Source organism: Colossoma macropomum, unplaced genomic scaffold (assembly GCF_904425465.1).
Source record: "Colossoma macropomum unplaced genomic scaffold, Colossoma_macropomum, whole genome shotgun sequence".
Lineage (NCBI taxonomy): Eukaryota > Metazoa > Chordata > Actinopteri > Characiformes > Serrasalmidae > Colossoma > Colossoma macropomum.
In genome coordinates this window covers 1,131,177-1,149,565 of record NW_023494802.1, presented here as the reverse complement: position 1 = coordinate 1,149,565, position 18,389 = coordinate 1,131,177, and the positions used below count along the sequence as shown (strand labels likewise).

Sequence of the window (18,389 nt, the reverse complement as noted above, 5' to 3'; positions counted from 1 at the left end):
ACCACCACTGTAAAGAAATCTGAACCATTTCACACCAAACCACTCTGAATCACTGTTTATATCAAAAAATAAGTGGAAATATTCCTTAATTTCAGTCAAAATTTCCCCTTATTTCCTTAAAAGGATGGTTCTTCAATGGTTCTTTAGTAAAGACAATGGTTGAACACTCTTAAATAGTTCTTTGCATTGTGGAAGCATTCCTCAAATTGAGGGAGCATGTGTGTATATATATATATATATATATATATATAGAGAGAGAGAGAGAGAGAGAGAGAGATCGCTGCTGTGGGAAGAAAAACTGGTATTTCCATATTTGTTGTTTTTCAGTTTTTGACATAATTTGAAAATGCCTGTTGCCCTTTACATTGTGTGTAAATTTCATGATGAATGGACCAGTCAAAATATATGATCACCATAGAAGAACCCTTTTGGGTACAATATAGAACCATTTTAAAAAAAGGATCTCTGTAGAACCATCAACAGCACATTTTCCATCAATCTAAAGAACCTTTCATAATTCAAAGAAACCCACATGCTTAAAAAAGACCGTTAAGGGTTCCTCAAGAGTTCTTTAGTAAAGAAAATGATTCTGCTACCGTTACAAGCTCGACACGTCACAATAACAGGACTCTTTCTGGTGCTATATAAAACCATGTAGAAGAACCATCTTTTTAAAGATTGTACCGTGTCTGGACTGATCAACTGTGTCTGGGAAGAAGGAGAAGTGATGTGAATGAGATTTTTGGATGAACTGTCCTTTTAACCCCTGCCTGGTCCCTGGAAGTTGGAGGAGGTTGGGAATCAGGGCCGGAGAGACGGAGTGGAGTTTAAACGGCTGCCAGTTCAGCTGTTGCTTTATCATAAATCTGCCTTTGCTCGCGTTTTGCCTGGAGACTATTTGCATTAATGGGGCAGCAGAGGGGGCCGGGCGCTCTGAGGAAACGGCACGGCCGGTTAATCAGTCAGCTGCAGCAAGGTGTGTGTGTGTCTGTGTGTGTTGCTCTCGGAGGGAGAGGAGCGCTCCAGCTGAATCCGAATCACCAGCGGCTAATGAAATGATCATTATTGTGAGTAAAGTCCAGTGATTCACTGCGAGAGGCTCTACTGGAGAGAGAGAGAGAGACACGCCTTTACACACACACAGAGAGAGAGAGAGAGAGAGAGAGAGAGACGCCTTTAAACTCAGAGAGGGAGAGAGAGAGAGAGAGAGAGAGAGAGAGAGAGAGAGAGAGAGAGAGACGCCTTTACACTCAGAGAGAGAGAGAGAGAGAGAGAGAGTGAGGAAGAGTTGTTACTTTTTCTTTTTCTCAAATGTTTTTTTTTTCCCAGCACATCTCTTTTTTCTCTTATTCTCACTTTGTCTCTGCATTTCTCCCTCTTTCTCTTCTTCTCTCTTCTTTCTCTTCTTCTCGTTTTGTCTCCTTCTCATCCTTGACCATCTTCCCATCTATCATTTCTTCCATTGCGCTCTCTCTCTCTCTCTCTCTCTCTCTCTGTTTTTTGTCTATTTTACTTCCTTTATTTTGCTCTCCCTCTTTTCTCTTTTTCTATTTCACCTTCATCTTCTTTCTTTAACTTTTTTCCCCTTTCTCTACCCCCCTCTCTTTCTTGTCCTCGATCTCCCTTTATCTCTATCTCCCTCATTTCTATATCTGTCTTTTCTCTTCTCCTTCCTTCTTTGTCTGTCCTTTTTGCTGTCTTTCCCTCGTTCTACCTTTCTTTTTTCTCTGTCTCTCTCACTCTCTCTGTCTCTCTTTATCTCATTCTCTTTACCTTTCCTTTTTTGCTCTCTTTCAATCCCTCTCATCTTGTTCTCTCTCTCCTTTTCGCCTTCCCTCTGTCTCTCCTTTTTTGCTGTCTGTCTTTTCCTCTTCCTCTCTACATTTTCTCTCTATCTCTCTCACTCTTTCTCTGTCTCTTTGTCTCTCTCTCTCATTTCTCTGTCTCTGTCTCTCCTTTTCTCCTTCTCTCTTTATCTTGCCTTTTTTGCTGTCTTTCTTTCCCTCTCTATCTTTTTATCTGTCTCTCTCTATCTTGTTCTCTCTCTCTCTCTCTCTATCTTGTTCTCTTTCTCTCTCCCCGCGCTCTCTCTGTATCTTTAAGTGGGATGTTCTGCAGTAGGAGGGGTTGAGAACGAGCGAGAGAGAGAGAGCGAGTGAGAAAGAGAGAGAGAGTGCGCGGTTGGTTGCTCTGTGTGTGCGTGTGTGCGCGCGCGCGTGTGTGTGTGTGTGTGTGTGTGTGTGTGTGTGTGTGTGCGTGCGCGCGCGCGTGAGTGTCGCTTCGCCTCTCTCCGCTTTCTCCACCTGCAGTTTGTGCGCGAGACACTCCGCGCACAGAGGAGCGAGGCAGAGGAGCTTTACGGCGCGAGCGAGCGAAAAACGGAGCGCGAGAAAAGCGCAGAGCGAGAGAGGAGAAAGAAACGCAGAGACGGAGAGAGGAAGAGAGGAGGGACGGATAGAGGAGCGGAGAGGAGAGGAGCACGCGCCAGGAGGAGAGAAGGTTTCGAATCCTGAGTGAGCCGCGCGCAGGGTGTGTGTAGTTTGATTACTGGAGAGGATGAGCTCGAGCTTTTTTCTCCGCTTCTTCGGCTCCATCCTGCTGGTAAGTTGCTCTTCTCCTCCGTCGCCTTTCACTCCACGCGCAAACACTTTTGCGGGGAGAAGGGACGCCAATGTTTGTCGCGCGAGCTCCTTCTTTCTCTGCACTTGGATGTGGACTTGCGCTGAGACGAGAAACGAGAAACGGCGTTTTTGTTGCAGTTTTTTTTCCAGCATTGCTGCTGATTATCGCCTCATAACGTAAAGCGAGGTGGAAGCTGTTTGTATTTTGTGTGTTAGCCAAACAGAAAAAGCTGAAAAAGACCCCGGCTCGCGCTGCTATGCCCATGCTTCGTTATGCTGGGAATAAATAAGTGCTGATTTTGTGATTTTTGCGCATTGGAGCCGGACTCTCTCCAACACTGGAGCTTCCTCTGACCCCCTTCTGCAGAAACTGGGTGTGCAAAAATGAAAAAAAAATGGCACATTTAATGCCTTTTCTATACAATGATGGACCACAGGTGGTGATGTGTGGCAGGCAAACTGTGCAATGTTGGGAATAAATGTGAAAAAACATGAACGTTCATGCTTTTTTTCTGCAGAATGTGGGAAGTTAGTGGTGCTGATGACTCGTGCATTGCTCTGTATCACAGGCAAAGTGCAATGTTGGAAAAAATGAGGGGAAATAACGTTTGAAAACATTTAACGCTGTAGAGCTGCTCTTTTAGCATGTGAATATAGAAAGTTGGTGGCTTATTTGGGATGGAAAAGTGGACAGTTCTGGGGAAGATGGCAATATTGACCATTACATGTTTTTTTTCTTCTTCAGAATGTGGGAAGTTGGTGATATTGATGATTCGTGCATTGATACAGTGCAGTGTTAAAAAACAAATAGGGAAAATGACATTTCAGCATATTGTATTCTTTAGGATTGCTCCCTTAGCGTGTGAATATTGTGTTTTCTGGGAGATTTTGGCACACATAGTGCACAATGTTTGAATACATGGGGGGAAAATAAACATTTTATTTCTGCAGAATGTGAGGAGTTAGTGATGCTGGGGGTTCACGCATGGCTCTGTAGAACAGCCCAAGTGTATAATGTTGAATAAAATGCTAATAAAATCACATTAAATGTTCTTTTTTGTCTATTTTTGGGCAAGTTGGTGGTGTTGGGGGTTTGTACGTGGCTGTGCATGGCATGCAGAGTGTGCAGTGATGGAAAACATCAGGGAAAATCACATTTAATGCTCTTTTCTGTAGATGAGTGGAACGCTGGAGGTGTTGCATGACAAGGCAAAGTGTGCAATGTTGGAAAAATGAAAGGAAATCGCATTTAACATTATTTTTAGTGGTGTTGGGGGTTTGTGCATGGCTCAGAGTGACATGCAAAGTAAACAGTGTTGTAAAAAATGAAGAAAATAACATGTAAAAACATTTACTGATGCTCTTTTCTGTATTTGGATATGGAAAGTTAGGAATTTTATGGAATTTTGACATGGAAAAGTGGACCCTGTGGGAATAATTGGGACAAAAAGAAACAATTGATGGTCCTTTCTGCAGAACGTGCGGAGTAAGTGGTGCTGGGGGCTTGTGTATGGCTCCGTAGAACAGCCAAAGTGTGCAGTTTTGGAAAAAATGCACATTTAGTGTTGTTTTTGTAGGTGTTGGGGATTTGTGTGTGGCTGCGTGTGGCATGCAAAGCCAGAAATGATGGAAAATATGGAAAAAGAGATGAAATTGGATGCACTTTTCTGCAAAATGTTGGAAGTCGGTGATGTTGGAGAGCCGTACATGTTTGTGTAGACCAAGCAAAGTGAGCTTTGTTGGGAAAAAAATAGAAAACAGTCACATTTAATGACATTTAATGCCGTACGGTTGCTTTTGTTCTGATGGGTTTTCTGTAATGAGGGTGTGTGTGGCTGTGAAAGCATAGGCAATGTTTACAATGGTGAAAAAATGGGGAAAGTCACATTTTATGCTTTTTCGCACATTATCCTGGGATGCTAATGTTTGGGGTCACAGTTATTGATTTATTTATTACTAAAATCATATCTAATGCGGTAGGTTTGCTGTGAATATGTTACGATGGTGGGTCTTTATGGAATTTGCACATGGATGGCAGAAAGTGCCAAAGTAGGACTGTGGAAATCTGAGAGGGAGATGTTCAGAGATTTCAATTTTATGTGTGAATTTAATCATGAAAAGACATCATTGGTGTGAATTGAATCATTTTAGGGCATTATTGGTGTGAATTTATTTATTATAAGGCATTATTGGTGTGATCTTATTTATTATAAGGCATTATTGGTGTGAATTTATTTATTACAAAGCATTATTAGTGTGAATTTATTTATTATAAAGCATTATTGGTGTGAATTTATTTATTACAAAGCATTATTAGTGTGAATTTATTCATTATAAGGCATTATTAGTGTGAAAGTATTCATTATAAGGCTTTTCTGATAACAATTTAATCATTATAAGACATTATTAGGGCATATTTAATCATTATAAGGCATTATTAGGGTGAACTTAATCATTATAACGCATTATTAGTGTGAATTAATTCATCATAAGGCTTTTCCGATATTAATTAAATCATTATAAGACATTATTAGAGCAAACTGAATCATTGGGTCATTTGGTGTCATTGGAATTACTATAAGGCATTATATGGTTTGAATGAAATCATTATAAGGCATTATTACTGTCAATGTAATCATTATAAGGCATAATTGGTGTAAATTAAATTATAATAAGACATTGTTGGTGTGAATTTGACAATGAAAAGGCATAATTGGTGTGAATTAAAAAATTAAAAGGCATTTCTGATGTGAATTTAATCATAATAAGCATTTTTGGTGTGAATAGTCAGATATAAGGCATTATTAGTGTGATTAGTCATAACAATGCATCATTGGTATGAATTTATTCATTATAAGGCATCCTTGGTGTGAATTTCATTGTCAAAAGACATTAGTGGTATTAACTGCATCACTGTAAGGTATTAATAATGTGAATTTAATCACTATAAGGCAGTATTAATGTGAATTTAATCACTATAAGGCACTGTTGGTGTGACTTATTTGTTGTATGGCATAATTGATAAGATTTTAATCACTATAATGCATCAATGCCATAAATTCTATCATAATCTAAGATGTTGTTGTGAATTAAATGATTTCTAGCCATAATCTATGCAAATTAAAAAATTATTACCAGGTCTGTCAGTTATATTAGTAATCAAATGATCTAACGATTATGTTGATGGTTAATCAGGTAACCATATACACTCAATTCATAACAGCATTTCATTTTACTTCATATTTGTAACCACAATCATTTTGCTGTGGTTAGAACAAAATTTTTAATCTTTATGTTTGTTTTTTTCCTTTAACAGAATTTGAAAATGCCAGCTGCCATTTACTTTTTACTTCAGTAAAATGTTAAGAATGTTTCTTTTTTCTCCTGTTTAGTTACCGTTTTAGAGATATGAGGTTCTGTTATAGTGTATATACACATTAGTGAGATCCTGCTGGTGTGGATTTACTTTCTTTCAGCAATTAACACAAAAACAGTTTCAGAGCTAACAGCACCCCATGTGGAGATTTTTCAGACAGGTTAATCTGGCTTTATAGTGACCTGCAGATTTGATCATTTATCGTTCAGTACTTACTACTCATGATTAGTGCACTTTTCTGAGAGATGTTGTAAGCTTCTGATAAAAACGGACACGCTCTAACAGCTTGTTTGTTTATTTGTTTTAAATGTTGGTAAATAAGCAGATGTGTTTGTTGAGGGTCGTTGTAGGAGTGAAAGTGAGGGCAAACAGTTCAAGCAGCTTGCAGCAGACACACACTCTGTGCAGAGTTATCAGAAGCAGAACACACACACACACAGACACACACACATACACACACACACACGCACATAAAAAACAAAAGATAATAATGGATAATAGCGTACAGTCGTCACTGTGAGGTGATGAATGTGTTTTTTTAATTTTAAGATGAAAAATTTAAATTTAGAAAAGCTTCTTCTAAATTGTGTTTGTTGTTATTGATTATAGCTTTAGTAATACGGTACAGCCCAAAGTACACCATCAAAGACACCACATAAACAACCACACACTCTGCGTTTACCTATTTGTTTATTTATTTATTTATTTAGGTCAGCCTTTAGAAATTTGACTTCTTGTACAGTTTTCCTTCTTTCTCCCTGTTTTTTTTGTGTTTCTCTCTTTCTGTTTTTGTCTGTCTGTCTTCCATGCTTTCTTTCTCTCCTCTCTTTCTTTCTTTCTGTCAGTCTTTATATTTTTCTTTCTTTCTTTCTTTCTTTCTTTCTTTCTTTCTTTTTCTTTCTTTCTGTTTGTCTTTTTTATTTGTCAGTTATTCCATGTATCTTTTTCTGTCTCTCTCTCTCTCTCTCTCTCTCTCTCTCTGTATACACTGTATCTCTCTCTATCTTAAATTTAATTTATTGTAATATTGTAGAACTTTTATTATTGAAGCTACAGTAAAACCACCCTGCTGTTACATCATATTACATCACATAAACAGCCACACACAGTGCACTGAACTTATTTATTTATTTATTTACCTACTTACTTACTTATTTATTTATTTTGAAGTTTTTGCTTCTTGTCTAGTGCAAGTAACAGAAACACACACTCGCACACACGCACAGACACACACACACACACACACACACAGGGTACTGTGAGGTCATACTAACTCTAACCCTGAGCTTAACCTTCACTTTAATCTGAGTAACCGAAAGTTGATCTTTCTGCTCTTTTAGATTTTGTTCTGAAAATGTTGTCTGTTTTGGTGAAAACAGAGCAGCAGCTAAATGTCCTTAGTTAACAGACCTGTCCTGTTATTTTTTCATCACGAGGATATTTGGTCCTCATTATATCTTTATAAGGCATCTTCATGTTTCACAGTGTACGCTGTTCTCACTGTTTCTTCTGCTGTCAGCTTCACTGTACTGTACTGTAGCCCCCTGAACATCAGTATAGCTCTGTATACAGAGAAAGAGAGCGAGAGAGAGGGAGAGAGAGAGGAAGAAATGAGAGCAAATAAATCTATCTATCTATCTATCTATCTATCTATCTATCTATCTATCTATCTGTCTGTCTGTCTGTTGGTCTGTCTGTCTGTCTGTCTATCAGTCTGTCTGTCTATCTATCAATATCTATTTCTATCTATCTATCTATCTGTCTGTCTGTCTATCTATCTATCTATCTATCTATCTGTCTGTTTGTCTATCTATCTATCTATCTATCTATCTATCTATGTATCTATCTGTCTGTCTATCTATCTATCTATCTATCTATCTGTCTGTCTATCTATCTATCTATCTATCTATCTATCTATCTATCTATCTATCTATCTATCTGTCTGTCTGTCTGTCTGTCTATCTGTCTGACTGCCTATTTAAAAATGTTTGACTAATTGTTGAGTGTGTCAGACAACAGTCTCATAAACACAAAGACCAGACTCTCTCTCTCTTTCTCTCTTTCCTTTTCTCTGTGTCTTATTGCCTTTTCTCTCTCACTGTTTCTCTTCGTCTGGTTTTTTGTCTGTCTGTTTTCGCTCTGTTCTCTTTCTCTCTGTCTCTTTTCTCTCCTTTCATCTATATGTAAATATATTCATAATATATTTCTCATTTTTCATAAACATATTTCTTTCATTCTATCTATCTGTCTGTCTGTCTGTCTGTCTGTCTGTCTGTCATCAGTGTCTGACTGCTTGTTTAGTGAATGTATCTCTCTGTGTAAATATCCTCGCTGCCAGAACAAAACATTGTCCATTTCCATTTTTTGTCAGTTTTTATTTTTCACAGAACTTGAAAATGTCTTAAAATCTCACATTCTCTTTCTCAAGTTTCACGTTCAGGTTCAGGATGGCTTTGTTGTGGTGACTGTATCTAGTACAATACTAAGCATAATAACAACAATAACAATCACAGCATCAACAACATGTATAATAGAGGTGGGTGATATGGCAAATTATAATACCATGATACTTGAAGAAAAAACAACCAATAATGCTACATTTTACAAAATACTGTTAAAAACTGTGACAGTAATGATTTTTATTCAATATTTCTCATACTGTGTTGCACTAAATACAGTTAATAAGGAATAATTTTGCTCTCTTTTTAAGGAAACATGTCCTACTGCTAATGTGATCTACAATATGTTCAGAAACGCATAATCTGCTGTATTCAGATAGCATAATTTATCACAATAACGGTGTATATTGTCATATTTTCCAGGCCTAATATGTGACGCTATGTTCTCTGTGTGTTGTAGGGGACGTATGTGGAGCTGCAGGTGAAAGCGGACTGTAAGCCTGGATTTTCTCAGAGTTTATACACACTGCGCCTTTCAGCAGACCTGCTGCAGGACCACAGCGCCGGTCGGCTCAAAGGTAAGACAGTGTGGCTGTAATGGGCGATGTTTTATTGCTTTAATGGGCCTGTTGTTTCGCTTTAATGGAGGTTGTTTTTCTTGCTGTTTCTGTTCTATTGAAGGAGTCTGAGAGAGTGAAAAGAGACTCATGTGTCGGACTGCGTCCTTGCATACAGACATAGAGCGCTCGATCGCTGCTGTTGTCTCACTTTCTGAAACAGAAGCCAGACGCTGCAGTCTGGAGCAGTGTGGGTGTTCTCTGTCAAGGGTTCTCCACTTCTAAACTTTTATATGAGAAAGATCTGTATAGAAATATGCCTAAATATTGGAAAAGAAGTTTTCACCCTATTTGGAAAATAGGGCTGAATGATTTGGGGAAAATATCTAATTGCAATTTTTCTGATTAATATTGAATCTGCAATTTAAATTGCAATTATTTTCTATAAATTGAGATTCAGACTTGCTGTTTTTTTACCAAGAAGACCAGAACATCCACTTTTTCTGGCTTGAGGCTTAATGTAGTGAGCCAGGAAGCCAGTAAGTTGTGGTTGTGATGTCACAACACACGGAGGTTTGGTTGCCTCTGATTGGTCTAACTCTACAGGCAATAAATTCTTAAAAAAAGATGGTGCTTCAAGGGTTCTTTAGTAAGGAAAATGGTTCTGTATAGAACCATGAACACTCAAAGAACCCTTGCATATTTACAGGGTTCTTTGTATCATGAAAGCGTTCTTCAGATTGATGGAGAATGTGCTGCAGATGGTTCTATATATAACCTTTTATAAATATGGTTCTATATAGCACCTAAAAGGATTCTCCTATTGTTATGGTGTCAAGCTAATACTGATAGAAGAACCCTTTTGGGTGCTGTATAGAACCTTTTCCAAAAAGTTTCTACATAGAACTGTCTATAGCACATTCTCCATCAATCTGAAGAACGTTTTCATGTTGCAAAGAACACTTTAATCATACAAAGTGTTCATGCTTCTGTATAGAACCAATGTTTATACTAAAGAACCCTTGAAGCGCCATCTTTTTTTAAGAATGTATACAAGTCTGTGTTACTGCGTTAAATTTCCCTTCTTAAAACCTGAGACATTTTTGATAATGTAGACTATAATTTAAAAAAAAATTGCAGCTCTTTCGATTTGAAAATTTCAACCCTTAAATTGTGATTTTGATATAAAAATGTTTGATCTTTCAGCTCTACTGAAAAAGTAGATTTAGCATAGACCTGGGTGATATGACATTATCTATCATTATCATGAAAAATGGCCTCACGATATGCTTTTCTATGCATATCGTGATTATCGCCAGTGCTGAAAAACCACTTACCAGCTGCTTGTTTGATTACAGAGAGTAGTTTATTGGATGTCAGGAAAAATATATTGTGGCATATCCTGCATTGCATATATAGTGATATACATTTTGCAATATCGCCCAGCTCTAGTTTATCCATAAAATGCAAAAAAACAGTGATGGAACAAGATATTTTCAGGACAAGTGTTGACGTAGTGGAACGAAAGTCACGTTTGGCACTGTCAGAACGGGATGCTCCGATGGTGTTCTCCAGGGTAAGGTGAATGGAAACCCAGTTTGTGAGGCTCAAGCTGGGCGATATAACCATCTGTGTGGTTGAAATAAGAGTAACGCTTTATTTGGATAGTCCACTTTAGATTCTTTGTAGATGCTCAATCCATTTTTTAGCTAACTAATATCTATTAAATACAACTTGAACTTGAAGTTGTGTGTAAAATATTCTGTTAAATTTGTCCCTAACCCTCAACTTAAACCTGACCCTAACCTCAAGGCAAAACCTACACACATCCCTAACCCTAATCATAATGATGTTGATAATCAAATATCACCAAGTTTGTTAATAATATACATGTCTGTAGATCATCTATAGGGGATCATCCAAATGAAGTGTGACCAAAAAAAAAGATTCTGTATTTAAAAAAAAAAAACAGGTTTCTTAATTTTTTAATTTAAGATATTGAATCTTTTTTTGAAGTTTACTATCAGATCAAAACAAAATACACCACATCTGCTAGTCTGGCGCCAGAGATATGGGAAGGTGGGCTGCTGAGGGGGGCTTCAGCACCTCCAGATTTCCGGACTGTTTGACTAAAAGGCTAAAAAAGACCTTTAAAACAGTGTTAACCTAGTCAAGAGCTGTGTGTTGCTTGAAATGAATGGTGTTAATAGGGAGTTTGTCCCTCTTTGCTGCAGCAACAGCCTCTCTCTTTTGGGAAGGCTTTACACTAGATGTTGGAACATTGCTGTGATTGAGCATTAGTGAAATCAGGTACTGATGTTGGGTGATCAGTTCTGGATCACTTCAGCTTATCCCAAAGGTATTGGATAGAGCTGCATCACTCTAGAAAATGCAGCTCCACTGCTCCACAGCCCAATGCTGGGGGGCTTTATACCCCTCTAGCCCATGCTTGGTTTTTTGCATAGTGACCTTAGGCAGCTTCAAGGTGTCAGTGTACATTAGCTGGGGCACCTTAAAGTAGCTGTATTCACTCATTCGAAGGACTATCTGGACACTTTTGGGGACTTAGAGGTTGTAAGCTGTTCTTTGAGCAGGTTGTTTTGTTGCTGTTGTCTGTTATGAAGATATTATTAGAATCATTAGACTTTCTGCTTCTCAACTGCAATTATATCAGTTTCCATTGTTCTTCTGTTTTGCCTCACTTTGTTCTCATCGTCGCTGTAGCAAATATTCAATGAACCAACTTTGTTTGGTCGGCCAATAGAGCAGGAAATCTAATCGACACACAGCGCTAATCTCACACTAACGCTGCCAGTCCACACTAATTGGAATCTTGCATTGATCTGCTTTGTTTTTTTCTGTCCACTCTGCCTCGCTCTGTGTCTATTGAGTAGCGTACACAGCCCAAAAGTTGAGTGTTCCTCTGCCTTTTTAAACTGTTTTTAAAGCAAATTAGCATGTTTTCTCTGCTCCCGTTCCATATTAAAGATTTTTAACCTGGTTTATTTCAAGGAAACTCATCAGCATTCAAACCCTTAAGGTGTTTAAACCACCATCAGACCAACAGTGTTCCAGTATGAGCTTATAGTTTGGAGAAGAAAGCTGTCAAATCATTATTTAAAACTGCTATTGAAGATAAAAATATCCAAAATGTTAACACAGAGCTGCTTTCTTCTTCTTTTCTCACTTCATTGGCATGTAGCAGTGAGAAAATTCACACTTTAAAGAATGCAAGGTTACGCCAAATTTTGCCAAGCAGTGTGACTTTTTGAGCTTCTTCATACTTGCATCAAGGTGAGCTTTGGTCATCTCTCAGATTTTTTACTGTTATCCTCTTTTAAAATGTAACTTCTTAAACTCTAAGAATCTGTATGTGGCTCCACACTTCAATCCCTCACTCTCATAACCACAGAGAGTACACATTAATTAATTAATTAATTCAGTAGACACTAAATAATTCATAGTAGATACTGAATAACTCAAAGTAGACACTAAATAATTCATAGTAGATACTGAATAATTCATAGTAGATACTGAATAATTCAAAGTAGACACTAAATAATTCATAGTAGATACTGAATAATTCAAAGTAGACACTAAATAATTCAAAGTAGATACTGAATAATTCATAGTAGATACTGAATAATGTATAGTAGATACTGAATAATGTATAGTAGTTACCAGGGCTGAACGATATTGCAAAAATACATGATACCTGAAATTTTTCTCACATTACAGATTTCATATCACAATATTTTGTTTCATTTCATTAAGTTAGAACAGACAAAAAAGCCACAGCAGCATTGCATTTACAAGTACTGTCAAAAACTATGAATATCCTGATTATACAATGATTTATATTCAGCGTTTGACATACTGCACTGCTGTAAATCCAGTTTAACAGGACTAATTATGCTCTTTTTTCTGATGAAAAATGCAGTTGTTCAGTGTTATTTAAGGACTGACAGTATCCATGATATGCCCAGGAAAGCATATTGTGGCAGAATTGACCACGATAACGATAAAATATTGTCATATTGCCAACCGCTAGTGGCTACATAATAATTCTTAGTAGTTATTAAATAAACTAAAGTAGTTACTGAATATTTTGTAGTAGATACTGAATAATTCATATTAGTTGCTGAATAGTCCATAGTAGTTACTAACTAATTCTTAGCAGGTTTTTTAATAATTAATCAAAGAAATGAATCATTCATAGTTGTTATGAGTCTTACAATTAATAACCAAACAATAAGCCCAGTTGAAGCGGTTGTTAATGTGGACTGTCTTGTATAACTGTATCACGTGATTTTGCCTGTTTGATTAGTAATGATAAATCAGGTAAAATAAATTCCATTCAGACATTGCAGAACATTTGTGATGCTGTGTAATGCTGGGTGTCCAGTTTAAAATGCGTCAGTTCTGAGTTTGACCGTGTTGTTGTAGCTAAACTAAACTGGGCAGGCTGGAAACGACAGAGACGAATTTGCCACCACGCGAATGTCAGCTCAGTTACATAACATTTCACATGCACACAAAACAAACATCATTTGAAAAAAAATACTGTGCTTTAAATGTAGGTATCGTGATATAAACTGAGTCCGTTCTACAGTTTCTCATTAGGTTGAATGAATAACAGTTTCTAAATGTAGGTATTGTGATATAAACTGAGTCCGTTCCACAGTTTCTCATTAGGTTGAACGAATAACTGGCTCTAAATGTAGGTATTGTGATATAAACTGAATCTGTTCTACAGTTTCTCATTATGTTAAATGGGATTTTTGCTGATGTTGTATAAAGCTGTTGCCTCAGAAGAACACATTTATACATGGAAAGGTCAGCTGAGCCAGTATATGCGCCATTTTTTGTAAAAAATCAAATAAGCATGGTATGGCATTGTTTGATGCCCTGTACCTAAAATCAAGCGGTCACTAAAGCACAAATAAAGTATAGCTTGGCTTTTTAATGTAAATGGTTGTACAAAATAAATAGAAAACAAAATAACTGATAATCCAAAAAAGGGACACAATGGATAATATATGGTTTTCTTTGGAGGGGCTCAATTACTGGCTCCAAGCTTTCATTCACTTCTAGCTGTATTATCATGTGTGAGTGAGCTGTTTCTTTAAAAGCAGATTCTGCTGCTCGGCTGTGTTCCGCTGTTGAACTCTGAGCAGGTTGGAGGTAGGCTTGTGAGTGCGTTGGCGTTTTTTGGCAGCGGATGTGGCCTGAGGGGCTTTAGAGGGGATCCGTTTCAGCACTAGGCGAAGGCTGAGGGGCATTTTCAGAAGAAGTCTGTGTGCGTGTGGAGGAGAATCGGCTTATTTGCGAGCATATGTGTTGTGCATTTTTTTTGAGATGTTGGCTGAACCGTTGGGAGCAGTGAAGTTTCAGCCCAGCAGGGGGTGTCAACACAATCAGCAGCAATCATGCTGAACTATACTGATCTTTTTTTTTTTTTTCTTCTTTCTTAATTACAATGGTGGCCCTTTTTCATTGTAATCTCTCTGGTGTATTTCTTTAATTAGCTTTTTCCTCATAAAAAAGAGAAAAGTTAGGCGGTCTTTGTTGGGAATGTCAGAATAAAGAGTAGTGTATCCCGACTACATGCACATTAAATAACACTGATTTTCACTAATTATATTATAATTATATATATCATTATAACTTTATGCAGTTGCAGTGTTGCAGCATTTAATCTTATTTAAATGTTATCTTTTTTATTTTTTAAATACTATAAAATGTTTAATTTGGTAACACTTGGTAATAAACAGTCATGCATGAATAATTAGTGACTGTTTTAAACTACAATCATTAATAATATTTTGTTGATAATGATTTAGTTATTTGACACTTATAACTGAAATATTATATAGTTTTAAATATGAAGCATTTAGTTGCATAAAAACAATTAATTACAATTATAAAGGCCTACATTGTGTTGTAAATGATGAAGTTATTTACCTTCTTGCAGCTTTTTCATGCATAAACCTTCTCATAATGCATAGCTAATCATCAGAAATATACTTTTTAAAATATTAACTGGAAAGAGGACTTTAAGTTGGCTGGACAAAATCATTGCTATGGAATCCCAAGTTGTTGCTAAGGTGTTGCTAGGCTGTTGCTATGAAATCCCAGGTTGTTGCAAAGGTGTTGTTAGGCCATTGCAGTGGTATCCCAAGTGGTTGCTAAGGTGTGGCTAGGCTGTTGCTATGGAATCCTAAGATGGTTCCTTAGGTGTTGCTAGGCCATTGCTATGGAATCCCAGGGCATTGCTAAAGTGTTGCTAGGCCATTGCTGTGTTATTCCAGGCGGTTCCTAAGATGTGGCTCGGCTGTTCCTGTGGTATCCCAGATGGCTGCTAAGGTGTTGCTAAGTCAATGCTGTGGAATCCCAGGTGATTGCTAAGGTGTTGCTAGGCCATTGCTGTGTAATCCCAGGTGGTTGCTAAGGTGTTGCTACCCTGTTGCTATGGAATCCCAGGTGATTGCTAAGGTGTTGCTAGGCTGTGGCTGTGTAATCCCAGGTGGTTGCTCAGGTGTTGCTAGGCCAATGCTATGGAATCACAGGAGGTTGCAGAGCTGTTGTAAGTCCATTGGGGTGGTATCCCAGGTGATTGCTAAGGTCTTGCTAGACCATTGCTAAGTTATTCCAGGTGGTTGATAAGATGTTGCTAGGCGATTGCTATGTTATCTCAGGTGGTTGCTAAGGTGTTTCATGGTTATTGCTATAGTATGCTAGGTGGTTACTAATATAGGTATATGTGCTTGTGTGCATGTGATATATATTATTCATGAAAACATTTTCAGTGTATTTGTATGTCACTACATATATAGTAATTAATTTAAATGTTAGCACGTGTTAAGGCACAACTAACAATGATATATTCATTATCTATCATTCACATTACTTTTGTCTTTGTCTTACACCTTCCAACCTACACTGTGAACTGAACTGAATAGACTGAACATCTATTTTATTCTCATTTCTTAATCATATAGACTGAAGAAACTGAGCACTGCCTGCTCTTATATCATCATGCACATGGATTCAGGTTCCGTTTTTTAATATAATGTGAACAGAGTCATTTTAGCATGATGAATTCTGCCTGAATGCTAACTAGCCACTGCTATAGCTTTCATCCATTATTAGTAATGTCAGCATTTTTTGGTTTTAAGATGTAAGAGACCTAAACCACACATGCTCTGAAAGCCATTTAGAGCAGCTCCAGCCGTGTTTCTTGCTTATCTGACGGTTTTATGGCGTGTAAGTTAGCTTCCTCCAGTGTGTTATTGTTGAAGGAGCTTTAGCAGAGGTCCAGGCTGCATCCAGCTCTGGGTCTGCAATATAAATTACTGTTCTGCTCACCAAAAACTGTATGCTTATGATATTTGAGACTCTACTGCATCCAAGAGTTTGTATTGGCCAAGAATGTGTGGTTCATTGTTATAGTACCTTGTAGTATTTGGTTTTAGTATGTGGTTGTTGACTATGCAATCAGCAGTGCTTCTCCATTCAGCTTTTAGGTAAGCTACACTCTTGTTGGTTCTTTAAGGGTTCTTTAGTAAAGAAGATTGTTCTGTATAGAACCAAGAATGCTCAAAAAACCCTTTGCGTGATTAAAGGGTTCTTTGCATGGTGAAATGGTTCTTCGTAATTGATAGAGAATGTGTTTTATATGGTTCCAAAAAGGGTTCTTCTATTGTAACAAGCTTAACAATAGAAGAACCCTTTTCATGCTTTATGGAACCTTTCTGAAAAGAACCATCTGCAGCACGTTCACCATCAGTCAGAGGAAAACCTGTGACAATAGAGGAACCCTTTTTGGTGCTACATAGAACCATTTCCACAAAATATACACTCTTAAAAAGATGGCTCTTCAAAGGTTCTTTAGTGAAGATCTATACAGCACCCAAAAGTGTTCTTCTATTGTTATAGTGTCAAGATTGTAATAATAGAAGAACGCTTTTTGGTGCTGTATAGAACCATTTTTAAAAAGGTTCTGTGTAGAACTACCTGCGGCACATTCTCTATTAATCTGAAGGACCATTTAACTATGCAAAAATCATTTATTCATGCAAAATGATCTTTGAGTGTTCATGGTTCTGTATTGAACCATTTTCTCTATTAAAGAACTCTTCATTTTAAGAGTGTACAATGTTGTATGGCTGCTCTGCTAATGAAATGAAATACGAGAAAAAAAAACTCATATCCTATATTTTTCTTGTGTTATACTATGTTGGGCTTTATATATCAAAAATATTCAGAACCTCATTTTCCAGCCTCTTTTATCTCTTAGAATTCAACAGGATGTTTTTGTTACTGTGTCTTTCAGACTGATATATGTAAATTATCTCTGTTCTGAATGGCTGCCTTGTATTGCGTCTCATTTAAAAACCATTTGGTGGGGAAACACTCCTTATAACTTCAGCCTCAATGGGCAGGGTCAAACTGTTGTAGGCTGATAGGGTGGATATTTATACATGCTGGTTTTTGTGACATTACAAAAACATAGAATTTAAAACAGGTTGGTTTCTATATATGGACTGTGTAGACTTGGGACTGATTGGTATACTTTGGAACCTTAATGATGTTTACATACTATAGTGACATACTATATATCTATGATATGGGCTCTTTAACAGTTAAGCCATAGACGTGCTAGATGGACAAAACGACGGACAAATAGCTCCACTCAGTAATGCATTATATGTCCAAAACTTTGCAGACTCCAGCTTTTCTTCTGAAATGAAGGGTGTTTATTGTAAGTTCATCCCCTTCTGCTGAGGTAACAGTCTCTACTCCTCTGGGAAGGCTTCTAGATGTTGAACATTGCTGTAAGGATTTGATTGAGCATTAGTGAGGTCAGGTACTGATGTTAGATGGTCAATTCTGGATCACTCCAACTCATCCCAAAGGTACTGGATGGAGCAGCATCACTGCTCTGTGTAATTAAATGGTTAAGATTTTCATTCAGAGTGGTTTGGTGTGAAATGCTCCACCTCTAAAAGTTCAAATTAAGTCTATAATTGTCTCTTTTGAAACTTTAAATTTATTGAGTATAACACCAATTTGTTCTAACGTAAGGAAACTTGCTTGCAACTTTGTCATAAAGTATACTATTACCATTATGTTTCCAGCAATGCCCCTCGTTTCCACCACCACTGTGAAGAAATCTGAGTCTCTACATAACCATTTCACACCAAACCACTCTGAATTACTCTTTACATCTCAAATACTGAATTATTCAGAAATAAATCTCCAAAGCTTTCTCTGCATTGTCCACCAAGATCTGTGGGCCTACCTGTGCAGCTGCATGGTGGGGCCCAAGTAGGCCTGGTCATGGAGCTGCACGGAGGGGCCCAGCTGTTTGATTTATGCAGGCAGAGGCCGGATGATTTATGGTTTGTAAAAAGGGACGACGCGCAGGGGAAGG

The 18,389-nt window shown here is 37.5% G+C and overlaps 1 protein-coding gene across 1 annotated transcript in view; it reads left to right on the top strand.

Moving 5' to 3' along the window:
• The first annotated feature begins 2,251 nt into the window (after window positions 1–2,251).
• The window catches only part of LOC118822071 (cadherin-4-like), a 501,575-nt gene continuing 485,437 nt past the window's right edge, over window positions 2,252–18,389 (top strand). Inside the window, exons 1-2 of the mRNA XM_036590895.1 lie at window positions 2,252–2,601; window positions 8,857–8,974. Of these exons, the coding sequence (XP_036446788.1) occupies window positions 2,557–2,601; window positions 8,857–8,974 (163 nt within the window). The 5' untranslated portion in view covers window positions 2,252–2,556. The remainder of the gene's footprint in view (window positions 2,602–8,856; window positions 8,975–18,389) is intronic.